The following is a 27,345-nucleotide window of genomic DNA, read 5'->3' on the forward strand; positions in this document are numbered from 1 at the left end:
GGAACCAGAGGAGAGGAATTATTGAATATGTGACATTGGAGGAGAAAGATTACTGTGCATATTAAGCAAGGAGAAGAGTGATTGCTGAATACATGATGTAAAAGAGATAGTCACCACAAAATTAAACACAAAAAAATTCAGTGGAAAATAATCATTGTCTATACATTATAGGCTTGACATATGGTAAGTTTTCTACTTTTTAAAGCCTCTTGTAATTTCTCGATAACCCATTTAGCTGTCTGGTTCCCACTACCCCACCCCATCCCTGTCATGCATCTACGCTATCAGAACAAAGTTATTTTCTTGGCTTTTAACTCCTTGTGGGGATTTTCCCAGCCATATATATGAATAATTTGGGGGAAGATGAGGACCCCAAAATGACCTCTGGGGTTTTCCGAGCTCCCTTTGGTCATGTCTGCAGAACTCTCCCAAATCCTGGAGCCCCTAAAATGTTCTCTGACTCTTTCTCTTCTACGCCCACCCGAGGTGTAGTATCCTTGAAAGGTGGGAGTTACCAGGGGTTAGATCAAATGGTAAGGGAGGGAGTGGGCTGGCCTAGGCATGGCCTGTGAACTTTGTCATTGCTTGAGGCTTAAGATCTGTGGGAAACTTCTCTCAGGTGCCAGATGATTGTTAGCTTGACTGTTCCTCTCAGGATCTGGTAGGTGGCTGAAACACCCAAGGCCGTCTCTCAGGCAGACAGAACCCCTATCCTGTGGTCGTCTGGCCCAGCTTCATCCTAAAACCATCTGGGGCCCTCCTCAGAGCAGAGGACTTGAGTAAATGGGCTGGCTCAGCAGCAAGAAAAAATCAGTGATGCAAGATGAAGCACTTCCCAAAAACAAAGGTTAGCTTCTAGACCAGAACTGTCCAAAGGGTCTTCTGCAGTGATGGAAATGTTTTCTGTCAACATTGGCCATTGCAGTAGCCACTAGCCGTGTGTGCCAGTTGAGCTCTTGAGACATGGCTGAGTCACTAGTGTGACTGAGGGTCTGAGTTTTAAATTTTATTTTTTTTGATTAATTTAGGTCTAAATAGCTACATGAGGCTACTGTATGAAAGAGGGTATGCCTGGCAGACATCTCCTTTATCCCCCTGCCACCCCAGCCTCCCTACCCTCCATATCTTGGCTATTGTGAACAGTGCTGCAATAGACATGGGAGTGCAGGTATTTCTTCAACATACTGATTTCCTTTCCTTTGGATAAATACTCAGCAGTGGGACGGGTGGATCCTATGGCAGTGCTATTTTTAGTTTTTTGAGAAACCTCCATACTGTTTTCCATAATGGCTGTCATCATTTACATTCCCACCCACAGCTTGTAAGAGTTCCTTTTTCTCTGCATCCTCACCAGCATTTGTTACTTTTTGATAATAACCATTTTAACTGGGGTGAGATGACATCTCACTGTGGTTTTGATTTGCAAATCCCTGATGATTAGTGATGTTGAGCATTTTTATATATGCTTATTGCTCATTTGTGTATCTTCTTTAGAGAAATGTCTGTTCAGATCCTTTGCCCAGTTTTTAATGGGATTATGTGTTTTTGTTGTTGTTGTTGTTGAGTGCCTTATATATTCTGGATATTAGTCCCTTGTCCCATGAATATTTTGCAAATGTTTTCTTCAATTTTATAGATTGTGTCTTCACTCTGTTGATTCCATTGTTGTGTAGAACTTTTTAGTTTGATATAGTCCCATTCGTCTATTTTTGTTTTTGTTGTCTGTGCTTTTGAAGTCTTACCCATAAAATCTTCACCTAGATCAATATGCTGAAGTATTTACCCTATGTTTTCTTCTAGTAGTTTTATAGTAATGGGTCTTACATGTAAGTCTTTAATAGGTTTTGAGTTGATTTTTCTATATGATGAGAGATAGGGCTCTAGTTTCATTCTTCTGCAAATGGATATCTAGTTTTCCTAGTACCATTTATTGAAGATGATGTCCTTTCTCCAATGTATATTCTTGGTCCCTTTGTTGAAAATCAGTTGGCTGCAAATACATGGATTTATTTCTGGGTTCTCTAATCTGTTTCATTGGCTTATATGTCTGTTTTTATACCAATACCATGCTTTTTTGGTTACTATAGCTTTGCAGTCCATTTTGAAGTCAGGTAGTGTGGTGCCCCCAGCTTTGTCTTTTTGCTCAGGATTGTTTTGACTCTTCAGGGTCTTTTGTGGCTCCACACGCATTTTATGATTTTTTTCTATTTCTGTAAAGACTGTCATTGGTATTTTGATAGAGATTGCATTGGATCTGTAGATTGCTTTCACCATTCTTATTTAACATAGTACTAGAAATCCTAGCTAGAGATAGGCAAGAGAAAGAAATAAAGGGCATCCAAATTGGAAAACAGGAAGTAAGTTGTCACTCTTTGTAGACAATGTGATCTTATATATAGAAGAACCTAAAGACTTCACCAAAAATCTCTTAGACCTGATAAACAAATGCAGTAAATTTGCAGGATACAAAATCAACACACAAAACTCAGTAGCATTTCTATATACCAATAACAAACTAGCTGAAAAAGAAATCAAGAAAGCAATCTCATTTACAATTGCTACAAAAAATACTTAGGAGCAAATTTAATAAGGAAATTAAGATTCTCTACAATGAAAACTATAAAACACTGATGAAAGAAATTGAAGAGGACACATACAAAAAGAAAGACATCTCATCCTCGTGGGTTGGAAGAATTAATATTGTTAAAATGACCATACCACCCAAAGGTATCTACAAATTAAAGGGATTGGGGGTTTTGACTCCTTTTGGAATGATCTATGTCAGTTCCTCAGAGCAGCTTCTTCCAACAGCTAAGATAGCCCAACAGGTGGGGCTGGGCTGGGCTTCTTCCCCGTGGCTCTATTTTAGGAAGGGCATTATGGGGTTGGGGTCATCCAGAATGCAGTACCAGGATTAAAGGACACTGCTTCTCCTTCTCCCTGGAAAAATGCAGAGTTATATCACTTACAGCACTAAAGCTCATCTGATCCAACCAACCCCACGTGTTACAGGAGGGGTCAGGAGGCAAGAAGGGCTAAGCGGCCCTTCAAACCAATAGATCTGGGGTCCAAGTTTCCACCCAAAGCCTCTCTTTTTTACATAAGTCCTTCATGAGAGAAGGCGATTTTTTTTTTTTAATTTTTTTTTTTTTTTTTTTTTTTTTTGAGATGGAGTCTCGCTGAGATCCCCAGCCCAGAGGTTTCCCCTACACCATGCCTCAATTCACCAGGGTGAGTTTCTCTTGATTAAGTCTCAGGCACATGCTTAATTCCCCTCTTGGGAGGGACGGAGATAGGGCTGTTACCAGAGATTTGCAATAGAACAGCCCCACCTCTATCTCTCTGCAGCCCCTTTCTGATCTCTGGCCTCATCCTTCCCTTTGGGGAGGCTTTCTAGGTGATAGCCTATTCCATCTCAAGGTGACCATGGAAATAGGATTTGCTGATGACTTTTAGGCTTGGGCCAGGTATATATGGACTTGGCAGTTTTCTTGGGTTCTCAATCCCTGTGAAATAATTGAGACCAAGCCAGAATGAAGTGTCGAGTGTAGACCACAAAGTGGTGAGCAGATGACCCATCACCAGGTGCCTTGAAACACAGGGAGAGGATTCTGCCTCAGGAGAGAGAGGACATTTGGGAGCATGTGTCTCAGGCTATAGAGGAAGGCAGGGTCGGCCCCACTGAGGACTGTTCTGGAGCAGAGGCACTTGACCATCGAAGAGAATATTGACTTGAGTTGCCAGGATGGGCTGTTGATTTGTGGCAAACTGTCCAAGGGTGGTCTCTGCAGCAAGCAGGTGGCCAGGGCCTTTTCCCTGCAGTGAATGACTCCTGTGATGGTAGAAGGTGGATTGGGCCCTTCGTGAACAGCTCACAGGGCTCAGAGTTGTCCCTGTGAACCTCACTGGTCTCCTTCCTGGGGAGGGGAGGGGTAATGGTGGAGGGAGGCAGTTCACAGCTATAGGAGAAACTCCAGTAGAAGTTTATTGACTAAATAATCACCTTCTGTTGGCTGGGTGTGGTGGTTCACGCCTGTAATGCAACACTTTGGGAGACCAAGGCAAGTGGATCACCTGAGGTCAGGAGTTTGAGACCAGCCTGGCCAACATGGTGAAACCCCATCTCTACTAAAAATACAAAAAATTAGCAGGGCGTAGTGGCACATGCCTGTAATCCGAGCTACTAAGGAGGCTGAGGCAGGAGAATCGCTTGAACCCAGGAGGCGGAAGTTGCAGTGAGCCAAGGTCACACCACTGCACTCCAGCCTGGGCCACAAGAGCGAGACTCCATCTCAAAAAAAAAAAAAAAAAAAAATCGCCTTCTCTCATGAAGGACTTATGTAAAAAAGAGAGGCTTTGGGTGGAAACTTGGACCCCAGATCTATTGGTTTGATTGGGGTTTGCTTGTGGTAGAGATGGTCTAGGGTTTGGCATTTTCAATAGGTGCACTCTTGCCTGAGGGGACAAATACAAAGACTGTAAGAATAGTGGCTGCAGAGCCACTGAAAGATGGATGCCCCCAACATCTGGAAGGTGCTGTGGAGGGGGGCGTTTGAGGTGCATCAGCACTGCTGTCTCTGGGCTGGGGCAGGTTCTTTGAGCCCTGACAGCACCTTGAACACGCTTCTCCCAGGGTAGCCCATATCAAAAGAGATGCATACTGCGGTCAGGAGGGATGGAAAAGGGATGCAGAAAAGTCAGGCTGGTGAAGTCTCATTAGATACAGTCAAAAGACTTGAGTTTTGGAGCCAGCCCTGCTGTGACTGCGTGTGACCTAGGGCAAGCCGCAGTCCTGTCTGAGCCTGTTTCCTCATTGGTAAAATGAGAGGTATTGGTCAGGATTCCCATAGGATTCCAGGAGGAGACAGACGGCACAGTAAAGCTGGGTAATTTGATGGGAGCTGAATAAAGGGACTTTCACAAAGGTGTGGCAGAGTATGGGGGAAACACAGGGTGGTGCAGCCCCTGGAGTGGGTGACAGTGGGACTGCTGGGGCCTCAGACCTGAAGGGGCGAGGGAAGGGAGCATTAGGAGAGAGGGGGGATCACCTGATGGGAGCTGTGATCTTCATGACACAGGCAGCCTGTGGCAGCCCTGCGGGGAAAGCCCAGTCCAGTAAACACCCAGCCTCACTCCCCTCCCTCCGATCTGCTGCTGCTCCTCATTGGCTGAATGCAAGTAGAAGCAGAGGGCAAGGCTGCCCGTTGATGCCGTCCACACAGCTCTGCCCACCAGGCCACGGAGCAGGCAGGGCCGTGAAGGTGAGGGGTGAGTGGACAATACCCAGCCCACGAGGCAATGGACTAGGTGGCCTTCCAGCTCTTGGAGGGAGGCAGGGTGAGGGGAGACATTTTTTGATTCCTGCTGATGTCTTAGGGTCTCCACTCTTGCAAGACAGTGCCTCCCCTGACTGCCCTGTTAAAGGTGGTGGTTGTTCTCCCGCCGAGCAAACTTCCAACTCCAGCCTAGTCCTGGAGGAGGTGGAGGTCCATCTCCCTCACTGAGCCATCCACTGCCGCCATCCGTCACTCTGCCAGCCGTGTGAAGTAATGATAGATTAGTGCACATTAGGCCTCCCATCCTGCAGGCCTAAAAGCCGGGGCTTTACCAATCAGTGTGGGGTGAAGCGGTGTGAGGTGAGCCAGGCTCTGCGCAGGGAGCTGGAGGCGCCGGGAATTAATAAGCACTTGGAGACGGCAGGGATATTGAACTCATTCCTTAAATCAATCCTTAACCAAGAAAGATGAGGGAATGAAATTTTGGACAATTAGCGGGTAATGACGACCTTGTGAAAAGAGCTGTTGACAAAGGGTGAAGCGGGGAGAGGGTGGGCGCTGGGGGAGAGGGGAGCTGGAGAAAAATGTGCATGGTGGTGAGTCTGCAGGTGGTGAGTCTTGGGCAGCCCCCTCTCAGACAGGAGGGAGGGTTGTGTGGGGGTTCTCCCAGATCGGCTTTTGGGAGCAGTCAGGTGGGAGGAGTCCCATGTGGTTTTAGAAAAAGAGACAAGGTTAGAAAGAGAGAAAAAGAGACAAGCTTGAGAGAGCATCTGGAGACATGCACAGGGTGACCCAGAATGCAGGTGTCCCTCCTCCCCCCACCTCTCCATTCCCTTCTTCAGGGACCCCCACTGATGTCCCCAGCCCCATGTGGGGTGAGGGACCAGCAGTCCTGACTGTCCTTGGAATCTTGGAGTACTTGCAGCAAGGGGCGTTTTCATCATCCTGCGTCTGCTCCAGCATTCACAGAAGCAGGACCAGCAGGACCAGCATCCTAGAGGCGTGGGCCTTGCCTCGCACCACTGGTGGGAGCCTAGCTCTCCTCCCAGTCCCGGCTTCCCTGCTCCTCTGTCTTTTTGACCGCCCCCGTGGTTGAGCAGATACCTGCCCCAGCCTGCAGGTCTGGCAGAAACATTGGTGTTCCCCCTCCCCTGGCAGGACATGGCATCCTGCATTGGTGCTGTGGTCACCGTGACTCCAAGAAGAGCCACAGCAGCAACAGCGGCCTTCACCATGCAGGAAGTCTCTTCAGCGGCTTCTTCAAGCAGAGCTTGAGACAAGGCTCCAAGGACCTGTGACTTCCTGGGTGCTTTTCAGAAAGAAACCTGAAAGGGAGGGAGGGCGGCAGGGTGGGAAGAGGAAGGAGCTGGGCGAGGACTTGGCCTCACATCCATCAAGTCCACCCTTGGCTGGTCTCCTGGGGGAGGGCTTTGGAGCCTGAGCTGGACCTCCGAGTGGTGCCCTGGTGGGGAGTGAGCCAGCCTCTGGCATTAGGCAGTCACTGCCCGTGAGCTGTCAGGAAGGGGAATTGACCACCTCCTGGACAGGGGCTGCAGTCCGCTGAGGGCCGTGCTTGTGGGAACGGAGGTGGGGATGGGGAGTGGGGGTCTTCAGCAGCCCACCTCACAGCAAATGGGGGAAGGGGCACTATAGTGTCCACTTCAAAGGTCCCCCTCCCATTCTATGAGGGATGACGACAACAATAAGAATCTCTTACATCTGTATAGAACATCACAAGCTACTGGTTCCTTTCAAAAAATTATCTTACTCAACTCACTTGGCCAGAAGGATTTGATCTCCATTTTACAGACAGGACACTGAAGCCCAGAGAGGTCACATGACATGCCTGGGTAGGCCAGAAGGCTGGGCCTGAACCCATCGCAGCTACTGAGTGGATTCAGCTCAGATTGTCCACCCTGTAGTCTTCCCTGTCAGAGACTCTGCTGTCTTCATGGGAGAAAGAAATGGCCCCAAATAGAGCATGCTATGAGTGTCTTGCACACAGTTCCCCCACCCTACCCACCACCTGCTTAGCCAATCTCTTCTACAAAACGCAAAATGTCCAGAAGAGCTCTCCGCTCTGGAAACACCCCCGGCAGGCTGAGTGGTGTCAGGAAGGAGGCACAGCTCACCACCCTGGCCTCCACAGGTGCTCTCCGTCTGCCCCATCTCTCCTAACACGCACCCAGATTCTGACTCAGGCCTTCTTCCTGTTGCTATTATTATTGTGATTATAGAGAAGAGGTTACTCTGTCTTTAGTGCAGCCTTTTAGGTAGAAAGATGAACAAAAGGAGCTACACTTAATTTAAAATGACAAGTTAGGTTTCCTTCTGGATTTTTTTTTTTTTTTTTGGCAGACGGTCTCTTAGTAAATCACATCTGACACCCCAAAATAAATTGTGCAGAAGGACACTTTATGCACAGTTTCTGTGGACTCATGGGGCCCAGTTCCTGGGATGGCAGGGTGAAGGGAACTTGGAGAAGGACCGGCCAGTTGTACAAACTGTGTGTGTGACCTGCCGGGATGGTCCAGCTGCCGTGGTGCTCCTGCTCTGCCTGCGGGTAGGAAGGAACCCAGCAGCACTGGCCGTCTCACCCAACCACCCAGGGTCGAGAAGGAGCTATCCTGGTCTGCGATGCCTTCTTCACAAGGATTAGCTGCAAAAAAGAAAATGAAACAAAATGGGGCAGGGAAACTTTAGATAAGGAACCAAGGACGTGGCATCTTTGAAAGTTTTTCCCAAAGGAAATGTCAGTGCTTGCTGAGACAGACAGAATTTACTTTAGCTATTACTATGGATGAATAATTATGGGCAAGCCAGCAAGTACGTGGGTTCACGGCAGGTTAATTGGGAATAATGGGTTTCATTCCAAACCATGAGAAATGATATTTCAGAGAGAGAGAGAGAAACTGACTCTGTTCTCCCTCACTGAGTGTCAGGACCAACCTTTCCCTGCACATTTGGCTCTGCTGGTCCCAGCCAAGCCTCTCGAGTCTAGATGTCTGGGCCTGGGCCTTTGTTGGGCAGACGGTGGAGGGTCGAAGGCTGGGGGCTGAAGCCAGGGAGATCAGGTGGCTCATTTGCATCATTTTCCCTTCTGAAATCAGACTAGGCAGCCTGGCGTTTAATCCTTCAGTGAATGTGTATTGAGTGGCTGCATCAGGCAGGACGCTGCAGTCTGTGCACCTCCGTGAGACCACATGGTGCTGAACAGAAGAGGCCTGGGGTGATGGAGGCAGCATCGACCAGATAGCGCAGTCTAACAGAAATAAAGTGCTAGCCCCACATGCGAGCATATGTGGAATTTTAAATCTTAAAATTTTAAATCTTAAAAAGCAGCCACTTTAAAAGAGTAAAAAGAAACAGGTGACTTTTATTTTATTTTATTTTATTTTTTGAGTTGGAGTCTCACTCTGTCACCCAGGCTGGAGTGCAATGGCACGATCCTGGCTCACTGCAACCTCCACCTCCCGGGTTCAAGCGATTCTCCTGCCTCAGCCTCCCAAGTAGCTGGGATTACAGGCATGCGCCACCACGCTCGGCTAAATTTTGTACTTTTAGTAGAGACGAGATTTCACCATGTTGGCCAGGCTGATCTCAGGTCACCATGTTGAACTCCTGACCTCAGGTGATCCGCCCACCTGGGCCTCCCAAAGTGCTGGGATTGCAGGCGTGAGCCACCGAACCCAGCCTTGTTTTAATAATGTATCTTCTTTAACCGGTTATATCCAAAATAGTATCAGATTATTACTTCAACATGTGGCCTATATATGAAATTAAGGAGATATTTGAAACAGCACATCTCAGTTTGGACTGGTGGCTTCCCTCCCCAGGTGTTCTCCATCTGCCCCATCTGCAAGTCACTGAGCTGTAAGTGCTCAGTAACTTACATTTACATCAAGTGCTCAGTAACCATATGTGGCCAGTGGCCCCCCTGCTGGATGGTGCAGGAGCGGATCATCACTGATCTCACAACCACACACAACTGTGGGTGTTCTACAGAGGAGAGGGTCACACAGTGTCCAGCGGGCAGGCCTGATAGTTGGGCAGGGGCCGGAGGGCATCAGAGGAATAACCATTTGATGCAGTCTGAAGGAGACGCAGTGGTTACCAAGGCAAGGGAGTTAAGGGAAAAACATTCCGGGCAGAGGGAACTGCATGTGCAAAGGCCGCATGGGGAGTTGAAGGCTGAGAAGGCCACAGTGGCTGGAATGTGGTGAGCAAGGGGAAGATGAGCTGGAGGTAAGGTGGCTCCATCAGGTAGGAGCTGGCAGGCCTGGAATGCACCGTGAGCATTTTGGTTTGATAGGCGGAAGAGCGTATAAGCAAGGATTGATAGGATCAGATGTGGGTTTTCTGAAGCTCCCTCTGGCTGCTGGGAGGAGCCTGGCCTAGGGGAATGCAGGAGGCCCATCTTGGAGGCTGTTGCAGAATGCTGCCTGCCCAGCAGGGGTTCAGGGGAAAAGGCTACATCCCCCGAGGCTAGGCCAGTGATGGCCTCGTCAGAGCTGCTGCCACTTCCCCCGGCCTCACAAAGTCTGAGAGGCACCAGCGTGGTTAAAACTTACCCATGTTTTGAGCATATCAGTGCAGTTTGACCTGCCCGGAAGTTAGGGCTGTAGATGGAGATTTCAGCTCCAGTTCCTAGCTATGTAACCTCAGACAGATTTCACATTTCTTCTCTCTACCCATGGGCCTTCTTTTTTGTTTGTTTGTTTGTTTTGTTTGTTTGTTTGAGACGGAGTTTCGCTCTCATTGCCCAGGCTGGAGTGCAATGGTGCAATCTCGGCTCACTGCAATCTCTGCCTCCCAGGTTCAAGCGATTCTGCTGCCTCAGCCTCCCCAGTAGCTGGCATTACAGGCCGGCGCCACCATGCCTGGCTAATTGTTTTTGTATTTTTAGTAGAGACGGAGTTTCTCCGTGTTGATCAGGCTGGTCTCAAACTCCCAACCTCAGGTGATCTGCCCGCCTCGGTCTCCCAAAGTGCTGGGATTACAGGTGTGAGCCACCGCGCCCAGCCATCCATGGGCCTTCTTTAGCTGTGTAAAAATGAAGCAGCAGAAGGGCATGTGGACCAAGGGTTTCTGAAACCTCATGAGAGAAGGATGGAGTCTCCCTCTGGGTTGTATTGGGGCACAACATCTTCTGCCCTGGCTGGCCCTGGGCTTGGGCACTTTTCTTTCTTTACCCCCAGGGTGGGAGCCATGGTCCATCACCCTGGGGCTGTTTGCCTTTATCAAGATGCCCAGCTCCGTGGTGGCTCTGCCCACTGGAGCCATGTGGCTATGAAAGGCAGGGCTGTTGTAAGTCAGTGTTCAGGAGAGGAGAGAGGATGCCCCTTGGAACTCTGCATCAACTGTGACCTCAAGGGCCATGACCAAGCTGAATGTGTCCAGGGGAGGAAAGATAGGAGCAGGGAACCTGAAAGGCACATCCTGAGGGGCAGTTTGGCCTGAGTCTGCTGTGTTCTCCACCCTGTAGCTGTAAGAATCGAAACCTTTATTCACTTGTACTTTTATTTAGAAGATATTTATTTATCCAGGATTGCTGTGTGCCCGGTGGCATGCCAGGGCCTGGGATGCCAAAGTGAGTGTAGACAGGGTCAGAGAGAGCATTTCAGAGACGACGACTTGAATGACAAGGAGGAGCCAGCCAGAGGCAGATCTGGGAAGAGAGTTTTCCAAGCAGAAAGGAAGTACATCAGAGGCCATGAGCTGGGAACGAGCTTGCTGGAGGAACAGACAGGAGGACCGTCAGGCTGGAGCAAAGGGAACAAGGAGATGCAGCCAGGGAGGACACGAACCAGATCATGAAGGGCGTTTGGGCCTAATGAGGAGTTTGGGTTTATCCCGGTTGTGAATGGAAGACACTGGGAGGTATTAAGCAGTGGAGCAGTGTGATCTGATTTATATTTTTAAAGCTCTCCCTGGCTGCTGAGTAGAGGGTAGACTGGAAGAGGGGAAGCAGGAGGCCAGTGGGGGTGCTCCTGGGATGACAGATGCTGGTGCATGGATCCGGGTCTGAGCAGCGATGGGATTCTGGACGCATGTTGGAGGCAGAGCCAGCGGGATTTGCTGATGGACTGGATGTGGGGATGTGGGAAAGAGAGAGGAATCAGTGTGACTCCAGCATCAGTATGAATGGTGGTGAGCTCCCCACGGTGGCAAACCCTGGGTGGGGAGAGCAAGGGGGCACAGAGTTCCATTTTGTTCCTGTTTAGTTTGAGAAGCCTACCAGCCGTCCCAGGGAAGATGTCAAGTAGGCGGTTGGCGATATGTATCTGGAGCTTGGGGCGAGGGCCCTGCTGATGTAACTTTGAGCACTGTCTGATGACATTTAAAGCCCAGGGATGGATGAGATCACCCAGGGAGTGGGGGATATGTGTACAGCTGGAAGGGCTTTGTGACTTCCTCCTCCTGCTCTTCAGAGCTCAGCCACCCTGCCCGGCGGGGCTACCTGGCACCTGGAGCAGTTTTGCTGTGGGCATGGTCTGTCCTGGGTGCAGGAGTCCACCTCCTTTCCTGAGCGGAGCCGAGCCTGGGCAAGGTGTCTCTGGCCTGGCAGGACTGGGAGAGGGGACGGAGGGAGACCCTGCCTTTGGTCTTCACTTCCTTTCCTGTCATGGGGGCCTCTGAAGGGAGCTTGGAGCCATTCTTCTTGCCTATTCCTTATAAGTCCCCCACCTGCCTGGGAGACAGGAGAAATGCGGGAGAGGAAAAAAGACAGGAAATAGAGGAGAGAAGAAGAGACTGAGAGGGCAGAGGGAGGCGAGGCCCAAGAGGGGCTCCCCAGGGATCAGGAGGGGCCAGAAGACACCGGGCGAGAGCTGGGGCAGGGCAGAGGTAATGAGAGAGGAAGGGGGAAAGAGAAGGACCGAGAGAGTTTTAAAAAAGATGTTCCTTTCTCTCTTCTGTGCTGGTGGTGGTGACTAGTTCCCCAGGGCCCCTACTCTCCTGAGTAAAATGGTCTGAAGCTTTTTGACAAGGTCAGCTGCCCTGTGGACACCTGCCGTATATCAGGGACTTCACGTGTACTCTCTCCACTCTGCACCAACTCTGCGAGTTTGTGGCTTCACCTCCATTTCCCAGATGATAGACCTGATGCTTGGGGAGGTTTATAGTTTGCCCAGGGTCATGGGATTTTGGGGTGGTGGAAGCAGGATTCAAACCCGTGCCTGCCAGATGCCGAGTCCAGGCCCCTGTGCCACCCCACCTCACTTCTGGTTTATTTCCCTCAGCAGCTAAGCCCAGATTCCTGAAAAATTGTGAGCTTTTGGAAAATACTGTTTCTAACGTGCTGTGAGGGGTTGGTCGTAGGGGTTGCCCTAGTTTGGGAGATGAGCCCGGCTATGCTCAGAGAGGGCAACCTGCTGTCCAGGAGTCTCCCAGCCAGTTACCGGCAGTCCTGCCACTGAAGTTTGCCTGTGCTGAGTTGCACCTCCTGCCCCTGAGCCCCCTCCCTGGTGGGGACAGCTGTTAGTAGCTGCAGTCACCTGCCTGGAACTGGCAAACAGATGACCCTGGGTTTCTGGGACAGTTCCAATTTCAAATGTTCTCTGGTTGTCAGACAAATGTACTGCTTTTTAGTTCAGAAATTATGGGGCACCTTATGCATGGCTATAAATCCTGTCAGCTCTCGTAGGTTCTGTCCCAGAAGGGAGTGGCCTCCAGAAAGGTAGCATGGTAATTTTTAAAGGCTGGCCAAGAACTGGGATTGGGGTCTGAGTGGATCCTGGAGGGGTCATGTGGAGAAGAAGTTGTCCTCTGTCCAAAACTCCACGAGGCCCACAGGAGACATGCCAGACCTGGTGAGAAAGGTCCAGTGGGACAGGATTATTGTCCCCATTTTACAGGTGAGGAAAATAAAGCTCAGAGAAGTAATGCACTTGCCCAGGGTCCATGGCAAGTCGGGGATGAAGCTAGAACTTGGGCCCAGGTCTCCGAACTCTTGGTTTAATATTCTCTCCACTACTCTATTCTCAAGAAGAAAGACCTGTGATGTAGATCCAGCAGGCCCCTCACGTGCAGCGATCCAGGCTGTGTACTGCACAACTCCGTTGGCACAGTGATGAGGTGAAAATCACTCCGAGCTGTGCAGTGCAAAAATTCTGAGTCCAGGGCAGCCTGGCCCTTCTCTGTCCATCCACTGAACTTCTGCCATCAGACCTCCCTGCCACTAATAGAAGATGGAGGAAGGGGGTGCACTTCCAGCCTCCAGAAACAGGTGTGATGGCTCCACCTCTGGTTTAGCTTTGTTCAGGCCACACTGGACCCCCACCCCACCCCACCCCTGCAAATCCAACAACTCTGCCCCCAGGTAGACAACCTTTTCTCATCTGCCCACTCAACACCGTTTGCTTAGGGATGGGACTGGAGGGAGGGAGGTTTGGCAGCCTGGGTGAGAGGTGAGTTCAGAGGACAGCTACATTTAGGCCTGCTTCTTCCTTATTCTCTCTTGCCCTCCACCCACATCGCTGGAATTAAAACGATGGCACAAGCTCTTCTCGAATATGACGCATCTGTGCCTCCTGTGCGTGTGGGGAGGATTTATAGGTGAGGCCCAGCGGACTGATCTTCACTCTGCTCCAGTGGCCAGGCTGTCACTGATTGATGCCCCGTGCGCTGCACAGCCAGGACGGATCCTTTTTATACGCTCCGCCCGCCTTCCCATAACTCAGGAGGGAGGCTGTAAATCCTCAGGGGTGGCAGAACAATCCTCTATTAGGACAGCCACCTGGAGTTTCTGGCAGGTTCCTCTAGCCAGCTCCACATCTCATTGTCAAGGCAGCTGTGAGCTGAGGGGACATGCCCAGGATGGGGAGCCAGGACAGTTGGCCAGCTCAGAACTTCCAGGCAGGAAAGGGCCTATAAAGATCACCTGGCACGACAGATTTTCAGCCTGTGCCTTCCCTCTGCTGATGGAGAACTCACTATCTGCCTGCCCAGTCCATCTCTGGAGCGCTCGTCCACTTCAGTTCACAAGCCCTTTCTTCTCCCAAGCTGAAATCGGCCTTCCTAGGGTTTCCATCTTATTTATTCTCCTTGGAGCCAAATAGAAGGAGCCTAAAGATAGAGTAATGGTTATGTGCAACTTCTCTGCTAGCTTCAGAACCCAGCTCATTTAATTCTCACAAATCAATTCTATAGAACAAAACATATCGTGGTGGCTGAATATTAAAGCAGGATGGAGCGAGCCTGGATGGGTGGACAGGAGCTCCAGATTCCCCCACTGCCCTCTGTTTCCCAACATGGGTGTGGCGGTAACTGTAGACGTTGGGGGTTGCAGGCCTCAGCATCTAGGTCTCCATGTTCTCTTTGTTCTAGGCTTCGGTTGAATCTGGTGGCTTTCAAACTTCAGGGTATATGAGCAGTATGTTGCAGGATCGAATATACCTACATATACAAATCTCTGTGGGTGATTTAGGAGATTTGCCAGGGTGATTTTGACTATATGCAATGTTACCCTTTCGAGATGACTTTTGAACTTAACCTCCACCTGAGAAGTAATTCAATTAGATTTCTTTTTTTTCTCTCATTTCTTTTCCTCGAAAAAATATTTTCTCACTTTTCCTTTCCTGTTGAGGTACAACTGATAAGCAGCAAAGTACACAAGTCTTAAGTCTACAGCTCGAGGAATCTTTACAGATGGATACACCTGTGTGGCCCCACCCAGACCAAGATACAGGACATTTTTATCATCCTGGAAGGCTACTTCGTGCCTTTGGCATCAATGCCCTCTCCCCTCCCAGAGGTAACTATTTTTTTTTTTTTTTTCTATCACCGTAGATTACTTTTGCCTGTTCTTGAACTTCTCCCAATGGAATCATACAGTAAGCACTATTTTGTCTCTAGCATCTTGTGCTTGGCATAACGTCGTTTTTGTTGTGGGAAGTTTCTTATTTTACAGTGCTGCATAATATTCCTAAAGCAACAGAACACTACCCTATTTAAAGGCATTTAAATTGTGGGCCATTCTCTCTCTACAAGTCAAAATAATGTTTATATTGTGGCAAAATATATATCACATAAAATTTAACACTGGAGCCATTTTTAAGTGTACAGTTTGGTGGCAGTGAGCACATTCACGTTGTTTCATGACCATCACTGCCATCGGGCCACTCTCTTTTTAAAAATTGCCTGGTTGTCCCCAAGCCCCTCTTCTGGGCTCAGCCTGAACCTCACTTCTCAGGGTGGTTGGCCCTGATCCCGTCTTTGCTCCCCAGCACTTGTTTGTCCCATATGGTGGTACTTATCACACATGGTTCAGTGTTTTTCATGTCGCTGGCAGCAAGCGTGTCATAGGATCAATTCCGTGGGCCTCAACTCATCTCAGAAAAATAGAAAATATTAGATTGGCTCCTCTGTAGTAGAGGTAAATATTGCTTTGCGGAGCTTTTGTTTCAGTTCCTCGTGTATATGCACACATGTATTTGTGGGTAGTGGGTCATGATGCAAAGCATACTTTTTATTGTGGGTTGTTTTCAAAGACTTGAAAGCCACTGGTGGTGTAAGTGCTGGCTTGCTGCTCCGTGAGGGCACTTCTGTTTTCCCAGAACCATGGTTGGCACATAGTAGGTGCTCACTGAGTGCCTAGAAGCACAAGAATGAATGTTTGTCCCTCTGAGTGCTCATCCTCACTTAAATCATATTCATTAAGAAGTTGGTGGTGGGTGGGCACAGTGGCTCATGACTGTAATCCCAGCACTTTGGGAGGCCAAGGAGGGCAGATTGCCTGAGCTCAGGAGTTTGAGACCAGCCTGGACAACATGGTGAAACCCTGTCTCCACAAAAAATAAAAAAATAAAATTTAGCCAGGCATGGTGGTACACGCCTGTAGTCCCAGCCACTTAAGGGTCTGAGGTGGGAGGATCTCTTGATCCTGGGAGGTTGAGGCTGCAGTGAGCTGAGATCACAGCACTGCACTCCAGCCTGGGTGACGGAGCAAGACCCTGTCTAAAAAAAAAAGTGGAGATTATGTGACCAGCTTCTCAAGTGAACACATCCTTCTGCTGGTTTCCTGCCAGAGAGCACTCCTGAGCTTCTTTCTTCACCTGTGTGGCTGCCTGTCTTTGCTGTGCTGTTGATCCCTTGGATGAGAAGCACAGCCCCTTACATTTGTCGCTATTATGTTTCACCTCCTCCCACTCAGTACATTGCTCCGGCCTGTCAAGATTTTCTGAGATCCTCATCTGATGCCATCTGACTTCACGTATTCAAGGATCTTGTGAGCTTATACTTTAGGTGTTTGTCCCAGTCTTTGAGAAAAAAGTTGAAGAACCTAGGGCTGAGGGCTAGGACTGTGACCTCATGTCACGAGCCACGGGCCTGCCTCCAGGGTGGCTTTGCTGTCCTCGTGGGCACACCTAGACTTCTCTTCTCTGCACCTGGGCACTCCTCCCCTGATCCCTGCGTGGCTTCTCCCTCACCTACTTGGCCTCAGATTTCAGCTTCTCAGCAAGGTCCTCCAGGCCACTCTGTTTAAGCTGCCATCCTGCTTCTAGCTCTGGCATACTGGATTCCCTTCCCAGCTTTATTTTTCACCTTAGCACTTATCACCACATAACAGATACATCATTTACTTATTTATGTTCTTAATCACCTCTTCCTCCCTAGTAGAATAGAGCAGAAGGGCAGGAATAAATTCCTAGGGCAAGGGTGTTTGTGTGTGTGTGTGTGTGTGTGTGTGTGTGTGTGTCCCCTTAGGGCCTAGAACAGTGCCTGGCATATAGTAGGCACTCAATAAATGCTTATTGAATGCATGAATGAATGACATTAGAAATTATACTCTACCTTACCCTCATGGATATGATATCAGCACAGAGTTCAGCCACAAGTCAGGAAAAGTAAAACCCACCAACTAGAGCATTTTAAACAAATAGGAGTATTTATTTCTCACATGACAAGATATCTGGAGGTTGAGTGTCTGATGCTGGTGAAGTGGTTCCACGGTGTCACTGGGGAACTAGACCTTTTATCTCCTTTGACTCTCCAGTCTTTTGCATGTTGGCTTGTTACCTCATGATCACAAGGTGTCTGCTGCCCCCTCAGGTATCACATCCACGTTCTAGGCAGAAAGTGGTGAGAGAGAGAGAGAGGGCTTTTCCTCAGGAGGCTTTGTCCTTTTGTTTAGGAAACAAAGCCCTTTCTAGCCTACTTCTCCCTCCCAGAACAGGAACATGTGCCCATCCTTACACCATGGCTACCCAAGGAGGATGAGCTCTCCAATCTTAACTCGGCCTTTGGGGCTGGTGCTGATTCCTGGGGTGAAAGGGTCTCCATCTATCACATGGACAAATTGGAGTTCCATTAGCAAAGAAAAATGGGGAGCGGGAATGACCACATCATAAGAGATATCAAAACCTTTCAGAAGATCTCTTATGCTGTTTCCTGCATTTTCCTAATCTAGAAGAATCATGGTTACTCCAACTCGCCTTGTCCGCAGAGAGCTCATGTGGGTTGTGGTGACTGCTGTACCCTCTTCTAGGGCCTCACTGGCCTTCCTCAATTAACCCTTTGAGAATCCAGCCCAGGTGTGAGGCCATGGCCATCCTTCCCACCAGGGCTCTCTCCCAGCTCCTCAGCATCCCCCTTCCCCAAAAGGTCCCCAGAAGGTACCACTGCGCCAAGACCATGTCTCCAGGCCCCAGGTCTATCTTCCTGGTCTGGAGTAAGTGCCATCATGGCCCCTCTAGCACCAATGCTCATGCCTGAATCTTGCCTTTCCCATCCTCCCACACACTGTGAGGTCACTAAGTGTCCTTCTGTGGCCGGGAATGATGGTCTGGGTTGTGCAGAGGGTGTGCCTAGAGTGACCACTATTGTGAGCCAAGTCAGGGTGCTGAGAAACCTCAAAGGATTTCCTCTCCAATGTGTAAAACGTTGGATTCCAAGCATCTTAAACAGCCGCAGACCCCAGGACTAGGAATGGGTCATTCATTTCTGGAGGGTCTTGGTCTTTCCCTGGCCTCTGTGGCTCCTGTGTACAGGTCTGCCGTAGAGGATGGGAAGGAAAATATTTCAAGATGGGCACAGTGGGTGCCACCACAGCCGGACGCTGGCCATCAAGTGGAAGACAAGGCCCTCTGGGCATTGTATGAGTCACTAATTCACCAGCCCCCAATGCCTCCATCCCCACCTCCTCAGAGCTAATGCTGTCCTGAGCTCCCTGCCTATATAACACAGTCTCCCACTACCTGAGAATAGGAAGTGGTGAGCTCCCCGTCACTGGAGATGTTCAAGCAGAGCTCTGCAGCCACTGGGCTGGGATATATAGTAGGGCAGGTTCATGCCTCAGGGGAGAAATGCTCCTTGCTGTGGAAAGAGCCCTGAGCCACCGGCCCCCGCAGCCTGAGTTCTACTGCATGGACTTCAAGCAAATTTCTTAAACTCCCTGAGCCTCAGTTTTCTCATCTAGAAAGTGGAGGCAGCAACAACTGTGAGACAATTGTTTGAAATCAAATGAGATCATGGTTGTGAAAACATCCTGTAAACCTGACAGACTTAGAATCATTATTACTCAAGCTAAGTTCAGGCACGTCGAAGGGCTAGAGGAAGATCAACTCTCAAAGCAAAAATTGGAACCTCATTGAGACAAAGGTGTAAACAACAGTTTAAAATGTTGTCCCTTTAAGAGTAAGAACATTTTAAAAGAGGTGCAATTTCAGCCTGTCTAAAGACACAGAGTTTGGAAGCTACTGCATGGAGGACTTTGAGATATTAAGCGGAGACTGGATGCTGGTCGTCTGGCCTGTTTTAAAATGTGGGTTCATGTGGATGCTATGGAAACAGGTCTTGGAAGGGGGAGGTTTCAGGTACCCAAAGGTGAAGGAGATATTTGAGAGCCAGTGATTTTTCTGCCATTTACCGTGTCAGGGCTGTTGAAGCCTATGCTTCCCTAGCCTGACTACTCATTAGGATTCTGGAGAAGCTTTCAAAAATCCTGCTTCCTGGGCCCCATGCTTGGAGATTCCCATCAGTGGGGCTGAGTGGGGGCCCAGGAACCCTGGATCCTCCATGCAACCCCAGATGATTCTGATGTGCAGCCAGGTTTGGGACCCCAGAGGGGTGCACAGGGCTGTCTGTGCCTAAGGCAAGCAGGTGTTTCCAGGACCTGGCACCACCAGCACTGTTCCCAGCCCGAGGGGCAGAGCAGGCAGCCTCTGAGGAAGTTGTGCTGAGGCTGAGTCCACACGGTTCCATCTGATGGGAAGAGGGGGTTGTGATCTGGTGAAGCCTTCCTTTTGAATAGGAGAATTTTTAAATGGTTGACTACTGTTAAACCAAACTGCATTAGCTCTCCACATGAAGCTCCTGACTGTCCACTCTGCACACAGGAAGAGGAATTCCTGTGGGTGATGCCAGCTCAGGATTTGCAGGTGTCCCCAGCAGTGCTTCTGGCTAGAGGGGTGAAAATGATTTTAAACATTTATTCCCTTTTCCAGCAATTTTTTTTATTATCAAAAATGAATCTGGGAATCTGCAGCCACATACATTTTCAGCCCATTTGCAAGTCATTCACGCAAGTGAACATTTCATCTGACAAATGGGAAAAGCTATGTCTCACCAGGAGAACAAAACATTTCAAGGGGCAACAGCGGGAGGTGCATTCACGGATTAATTTAAAATAAAATCCTGTGCCTGTGTTCCTATTACCACCTCAGAGGTTGGCACGTATATTCAACCTTACACCCCTCTTTCATTTAAAATTAAAAAAAAATACTTTGCAGCAAAACTTTAACCTTCCCTTTAGAAATTGGCCCAAAAGGTCAGAGCTGTGCTCCTGTAGATTTCCTGGGCTCAGCTGGGAACTGATTAAAGCTGCTGGCTTTGGCTTGTCAGCTTTGTCATAGACAACTATATACACTCTTTGTTATTCCCTTTGCTTCATATTATAAATATATTTATCTTCCTCTGTCAGGCGTCTGCAGGACAGGTGCTAGGGGGCTGGGAGTCCTGCTTAAACGCTTCTAACAATGTCCCCTCTTAATGACAGTAGTGCAGGAGACAGGGACGAAGATGGCAGGAGATTCTGGACCCAGGGCTGCTGTGGGGCTAAAGAGAATACCTGGCACAAAGTCTTCCACATAGTAGGTGCCCTTCTCTCCACCCTCAGAGTTGATTCCTGTGTGATCAGCAATGGGATTGTTGCAATCCAGGGGTGAGATCTTGTAGCTGCTGTGACATGGGGTGTGTGGGATGATGGCAGGTCAGGACCTTGCACTCCCTTGCTCACTTTGACTAATTAGAACAGAGCTGATTTGTTTTCTTAGCAAAGGATGAATAGCATCCTGCTAGCTGTGGTCAGGAAAGCAGGGCATGGGTGGAATGGCTCCCTCGGGAGCGAGGAGGGAGGCTGGCTGCGTTTGCCCGTGGAGATGTCACTAGACGTGGCCTAGGTACTGTTGTCCATGTGGGGTTGTCAATACCACGTATGTTCTCATCCAGGAGCTGTTAGCTGCTGGCACGTCTCTGGTCCCATTTATTCTCCTCTAAAACCTGTGAGTAAGGCGTTGGTCCCATTTCCACAGCTGGAGAGTCATAAGCCTCAAGGGCTTAGGAGGAGTAGGGGTCTGGTTGAGTCTGGGCTTCCCCACAAAGCATGGTCAGTGAAGAAGAGAGAGCTTTGGTGGGTGGCTGCTCATACTGGAGGCACCTGACTCAGGGTTCCAAGGCCTGTGGGAAGGGACAGGTTGGGGTTTAGGGGGTTCTGCCTGGCTCTGTGACCTGGGGCAAGTCATTTCCTCTTGCCTTGCTGTGTTCTCTCAGTACAGAGGGAATTGGACTGTGATGATAAAGTCCTCTCATCTTAGACACCACCCAGAGGTGGTATAGGTCCACCCAGAGATGGTGCACCTGTGAGTTCACCAGCCTAGGGAGGACTTGAATTGCCTGCTTTAGTCTCTAGCCCTGGTTAACGAAGGCAGAAGGAACTGGAAGGGGACACAGACAGGGTGCACAGCCACAGAGGAAAGAAGGCTCCAAACCGAGGGGCTGGCGGGAGCCTTGACTCAGGGAGCGGTATCTTCTCCCTCCTCTCGGGGGCCGGACTCTGCCGTGTCCTGACACAGGGAGTGGTGGCCGAGCACAGGGTCACCACTGGATCCCCAGCTGTGGCTGTCTTTAAGAACTGGTTTGGGACGTGCAAGGTGAGGCTCCCTGGAGGGGTCAAGTGGGACCGATGACCCACCAGGTGCTGGTGGCTTTAATTCTGAAATTTGGAGCTCTCTGTGGAGGCCGTGCTGGTGAGAAGGGGGATTGATGTTTAATCATGAACATTCCATGGAGTACAGTAGAACCAAGGTGCGGAAAGGTGGTGGGAGCTATCAGAACCAGCCAGGGGTAGGGGAGATCTCAGCAGTGCAGGTGTCTGGGCCGTGCCTGGACGTTCACTTCCAGGCTGCTGTGAGAGGACCCCTGTGCTGGGCAGGAAGTTGGTTCAGGGGCCTCTGACCCTCCTTCCAACCTGGAGACTTTGGGACTTCAGGCCACATTGGCTGAGGGGATCAGATATGTCCCCAAGTGCAGGTGTGGCCATCAAGACCCTTTGATTCATCCATACTTCCTTCCCTGAAGACCGAGTCAGCAGCTTCCCCACAGGGTCCCAGATGGGAAGCAGCAAATCCCAGGCTGGTGGGTCGGTGGGTCTGTGCCGCTTGAGGACCATCACCCGCTCCCACCACATGCCTGGAAAAGCTGTGCTCACTGTGAAAGTGAGCACAGACTCAGGGGCAAGGGTGGAAACAAGACCCATGAATAAGCGATTACTCTAATCCAGGTGAGAGCTGATGTGGCCAGGAGTGGGCTGCAAACAGTGGGGTGGGGAAGAAGAACACAGACTCGGGCTCCATCTTCAAGGTTGAGCTTACAGAATTTCCTGAGGGTTGGGATGAGGGAGGTGAGATAAAGAGAAAAATCAAGGCGAAGTTTCTTGGCCCGAGTCACTGAAATTGGAGAGGTTGAAAGAGGGACAGGCTTATGGGGGAGATCAGGTTTGGGTCATGTTAAATCGAGGTTTCTATTAGACGTCCACGTGGAGAGACTGAGTAGGATGCTGGAAACACGAGTCTGGAGCTCTGGACAAAGCCCAGCTTGAATGATAAGTTTGGGAGTGGTCCCTGTATAATAGAAGCTATTTAAGGCCAGGAGACTGGAGGAAGTCAGCAAGGGAATGCCTACTTGACCCCTTCACCTCTGTTTGCACCACATCCTAAATTTGGGGTATGTTTTCTTCCCAGGCTCAAAGAACTCGGTGTCTTAGGGTCCACCCAGCCTCTTTCCTGCCCCACTCTCCCCGCCCTCACCCTGAGGCAAATTCTACAGCCAAGGGCTCTCCCTCCTGTCTTGCCTCTGAGCCCTTACCCCATAGTGGGGGGTGGGGGGGCATCACCATGCGTGTCTCCCAACCCACCCGATTACTGCACAGTGGGTGACCTTGCAACACTGAGGCACAGAGCCAGGGCAGCGAGAACTGACCAGGAAGTCAGGGGCCAGGGTCTCATTCGGGCCCTGCTCATAAGTCACACAGTGACCTTGAGCAGCCTCAGTTTCCACATTTGTCAACTGAAGACTTGGCCAATGGCATCTGAATATGATCCCTTCCAACTCTGACATCCTGGCTCTGTGATTGTAATTTGGCCTTCGGTTTCCCCTGAAGGGAATCTTGTTGGCTCTTAGAGAGCTTGATGGTTCCTTGGGGAAAATCTGCTAGAGAAACCAGGGTAGGAAGGTGTGTGTGTCAAGGTTGTGCAAATATTGAAACACTTGCATATTGGTTGGAACATAGCTGCCTCCCTACCACCTGGGCCCTTCCCTTCCCCCACTGAGACCCCACCGAGGTTCGTCAACTGAAAGGGTTACCTCCTGGCCCAACAGGAGGGTGGCTGGTTGGTTCCTCTGCCCCCCTAGTTGTTAAAGATGTTGACTACCACCCAGGTGTGTGCGTCTTTCTCTGGCAGGTCTCCAACAGACAGACGGCATTTTAGAAGTGTCTCTGTCTCGCACATCCCTCCAGCACTTTGCCTCTCATTCTAGGAAAATAAACACAATCCCAGTAAATAAAAGTTAATAACTGCATCTTTATGACAGGGTGTTGAAGGCATCTAATGTTGGAATCACTGTTAAATCCCTGGATTATTTATAACCCAGATGTTGACAGATGCTGGGTTGGGTATTTGAGCCCCTGGGTTTTTCCTTCCCTCTCTCCTCGGAAAAGCCCATGTGCTGATTAATTTCGCAGCCCCTTGGCTCTTGTGGGGCAAGTACTATTTGCTGCAGATCCCAGAAGAGATGGCTGAGAGCTGGGCCGACTTCAGTGCAGCAGAATGGAGTGTGGGCGAGCAAGCGCGAGGGTGGGGAGGGAGAAAGGAGTGCAGCAACAGTTCAGGTGTTAAACTACTGATGTGGAAAATTGCTCTGACAGTTATGATGTTGTTGTTTCGGGTAGCAAGGGTTACACTATCATTTACTCCAGCCACGCCTGCTGGCACTGCTGGGCTGCCTGTCTCACGCAAAGCTGCTCATTGGCGGGTGTCAGAGAAGGGTTTTTGTTTGTTTGTTTGTTTGTTTTTTGCCTGTCTTTGGAGAAGCAGACCACTGAGGGGCTAGTGGCAGCCCAGCTGCGGGGGTGGCCAGCCTCGGGGAGCGGTGCAGTGTCCCCCTGCAGCTGTTGATGCCCGTCACCAGGGCCCAGACTGGAACCCAGAGCCAGCCAGTGGGAGGATGAGGGGAGCTGCATTTGGGGAGGGCCCACTGTTGCCCAGGTGCTTAATAGGCACGAGCCCGTGTGACCCTGTCTGCCTCCCTGCCAGGTAAGGTGACTGAGGCTCAGAGAAGCAGCAGAGTGCCCAGGGAGTAGAGTGGGAAGACAGACCCAGAGCTGGACCCAGTCTCCTGATTCTAAAGCCACAGACCCTATCACTCGCCTTCTGCTAAGAAGTGACTCCTCTGTGCCTGGGTGCACCTGGGTGTCAGGTATGAGGGCCAAATGGAGCAGGAAGTGCTTCTTTGGATCACATCATGAGTCGGATCTGCTTTCTTTCTTTTCTTTTCTTTGTTTTTCTTATTTTTTTTTTTTTTGAGATGGAGTCTTGCTCTGTTGCCCAGGCTGGAGTGCAGTGGCATGATCTTGGCTCACTGCAACCTCTGCCTCCCTGGTTCAAGCGATTCTCCTGTCTCAGCCTCCCAAGTAGCTGGGACTACAGGTGCACGCCACCACGCCCAGCTAATTTTTGTATTTTTAGTAGAGATGAGATTTCACCATGTTGGCCACGATGGTCTTGATCTCCTGACCTCGTGATCCTCCCGCCTCGGCCTCCCAAAGTGCTGGGATTACAGGTGTGAGCCACCACGCCCGGCCCAGAACTGCTTTCTTTCATGGGCATTGGGTAAGCCATGGAGAGCTTGCCTTGAGATGGGACCAGCCCATCCACTAAAGAGCTTCTGTTGATCACCTGTTGGGCTCCAAGTGAGCTCTGTTAGTACTGTGGGGAGTGTGGGAGCCACAGAAACCAGGGCCCTTTGTGAGAAGTTTAGAGTCTGGGTGGGAAGCAAAAAGGACTGAGTGTGGAAGGATGGTGTGTCCATTAGAGGCTCTCCATTGAGGGACAGAAGGTGGGGGCTGGAGGTGTTGGAGCAGGGTCCTGGAGGAGAAGGGAAGGAGCAGAGGGCAGGGGAGAGGGCTGTCAAGGCAGGACCAGCATGGTGGTACACGCAAGGCCGAGGAGGGCTGCACGTGAGCAGGCAGGGGCTTCGGCGGGGAGGGGCAGCCTCCTTCAGCCTGGATACCCTCCCATGCCCGGTCCTGGGGCCATGTCCTGGGCTCTGGGTCACCACTGCCAACTGGGCAGGCTGGCCTCAGGAAGCATGCTGGCCACCCACTGCCATCCAGCCATGTGTATCCACAGGCCATAGTGGGAGGACAGCAGGGGGAGAGTCTCATGGTGGAATGTGCCCCTCACTCTGCATTCTCCTGTCAAGGAAGGGGAGATTTCAGACCAGTACTTCTCTCCATGGAAATCTCATCCACATAACGGTCCAGAGAGAAGCATGGTCACACTCCCACTGGGCCAAGGGGTGAAGGTTTCAGGGGACAAACCCTGTCCTGCCCACGGGATCCCTGGCAAGGCCTTTCGGACATCAGGGGTCAGATATCAAGGGTCAGCCCATGCTTCTGGATAAGCGAGTTATAGAATAATTTCTGTTTTATCTGCCTAGAAGGTGATGCTGAGAGGTGACTTACACCGCAAAGTCCTGAATCAGTGAGAGGAAGGGTGAAGGCGGAGGGAGTCTGGGATCCATGCCCAATTCCTTCATGAGCTGCTCACACCCTTTATCTTTGTCTCTGAAAACCAGGATCCCTCTTTCTTGCCCTTCCTACCCTCTGAGGGCACTAGGGATGCATTGAGGGAAAGGTGAGACTTGAGACCAAGGTGGGTTCGTATTCATAAGTGGGGCCACCGAGACACTACCTCTCCATCCCTGGTGACAGGCCCATGTTTCCTGGAGAAGCTGGCAGTGCCCATATTGGGCTGGGAGCTGGAGGAGCAGGTGGGCAAGGTGGTGCTGGAGCTCCTGGACTGAAAACCCAGGAAGTAGGAGGAGAGGTTGTCAAGGCTGGGGCCTTGGAACCTGGAGCTGGGCAGGTGGGAGGGGTGAGGGGCGGCGCTGCTGCATCTGCGTGCACACCCTGCCCCCCTGCCCCATGGCAGGCCATTGTGCCACTCAATGCCTGTGATTGCTTTCAGGCTGGGAGCCAGGCACTGATGAAGAGCATCTGGGCAGCAGCAGGATGGGGAGGCAGCCATCCCTGCTCCCCTTCTTATCCTACCCTCCCAGGGTCCGCGGTCTGTCTTGCTGTGAATGGAGCTGGGAGCTTGTTTCTGGCTCCCAGGAAGAAGGGGGAAGTGGGTCTAGGGCTCCCTGGGGATGACCCTCCCACAGCTACTGGGAGCTCTTGTCTGCTGGGAACAAGAGTCAACCAGAGCTAATGACCTGTTCTTCCTGGGAGAAGTCTTTGCTCTAGGAAGCAGGAAGGGAAACTGAGGACTCCTTAGAAGATCAGGAGACTGGGATTTCTCCTATCATTTCAGAATCTAGGGATATCGGCCTGGAAGGAGATGTAGGGATTGTCTGGTGTGGTGAGCTTCCTTGACAGATTAAGAAACCCAGGCCCAGAGATGGGGAGGGATCTGTCCGTGACTGGTGGCAGAGTGGGACTTGGAGCCAGTGTCCCAACCCCACACTCAGGGTTCTCTCCCTCATCCCCACCTTCCCTCGGGTGCATTGTCTAAATTCCCCCCGAGGTGGCTCAGCCCCACATGGCTCAGGGAGAAGGCAGGGATCGTTTGTGGGTGCCGAGGAAGAAGGTTGTATTGGTCCTCTCTTTGCTCTGTCCTCCCTTCTGGTCTAGGGAGGAGCCTGAGGGGCAGGAGACCTTTCTGGGGACTTTGGTCAGGGCTTTGTGGCTTTCCAGCATGCAGCCTGTGTTTTAGGGGGGTGTCTCAGCTGGTTAGGATACTCCTCTCCTACTCAGGGAATTCCAAGTAGGTCAAAGGTGGGAGGTGGGACACTCCTGAAATATTCTGAATGCATTTAGAGGCAAAAAGGGGACCTCCCCAGCCCTTGTCCTTTGACATTCCTTCCTTGCCCCTTGAATCCTTCTCACCTTCTACAGAGCTCAGCAGGGTGATCGTGGTGGCAAGGGGATGGGATGATTGTCTGAGACCTGAGTTTTCACCCTTGGTCACTGACAAGAGGTGTGGCCTTGGAAAATTCTTTCCTCTCTCTCTCTCTCTCTTTTAAGACCAGGGCATTGCTCTATTGCCCAGGCTGGAGTGCAGTGGTGTGATCTTTCCTCTCTTTAGACCTCAATTTCCCCATTTGAAAAAAGAGGTGATTGGACTAGATAATGATTCAAAGACTGTTCTTGTCCTCATGTGCTAAAATTCTAACAGATTCCCAGGTGAACCCCTTCCTTCCTTCCTTCCTTCCTCATTCTTTCCTTCCTTCCTTCCTTCCTTCTTTCCTTCCTTCCTTCCTTCCTTCCTTCCTTCCTTCCTTCCTTCCTTCC

At 50.4% G+C, this 27,345-nt stretch overlaps 1 protein-coding gene across 9 annotated transcripts in view; it reads left to right on the forward strand.

Moving 5' to 3' along the window:
• Nucleotides 1-27,345, forward strand: part of MEGF11 (multiple EGF like domains 11) — a 373,960-nt gene that overhangs the window by 76,720 nt on the left and 269,895 nt on the right. For 7 of the 9 annotated variants that reach the window (XR_009209605.1, XR_009209606.1, XM_058427321.1 and 4 more), the window contains exon 2: nucleotides 14,863-15,030. The exons of the other annotated variants lie outside the window; for them this stretch is intronic. Coding sequence is in view for 5 of the 7 variants with exons in the window: in XM_058427321.1 (XP_058283304.1) it covers nucleotides 14,925-15,030 (106 nt within the window). In the remaining 2 variants the exon portion in view is untranslated. The remainder of the gene's footprint in view (nucleotides 1-14,862; nucleotides 15,031-27,345) is intronic. 9 annotated transcript variants of the gene reach the window in all.

The sequence above is a fragment of the Hylobates moloch genome, unplaced genomic scaffold (assembly GCF_009828535.3).
Source record: "Hylobates moloch isolate HMO894 unplaced genomic scaffold, HMol_V3 SCAFFOLD_14, whole genome shotgun sequence".
Taxonomy (NCBI): domain Eukaryota; kingdom Metazoa; phylum Chordata; class Mammalia; order Primates; family Hylobatidae; genus Hylobates; species Hylobates moloch.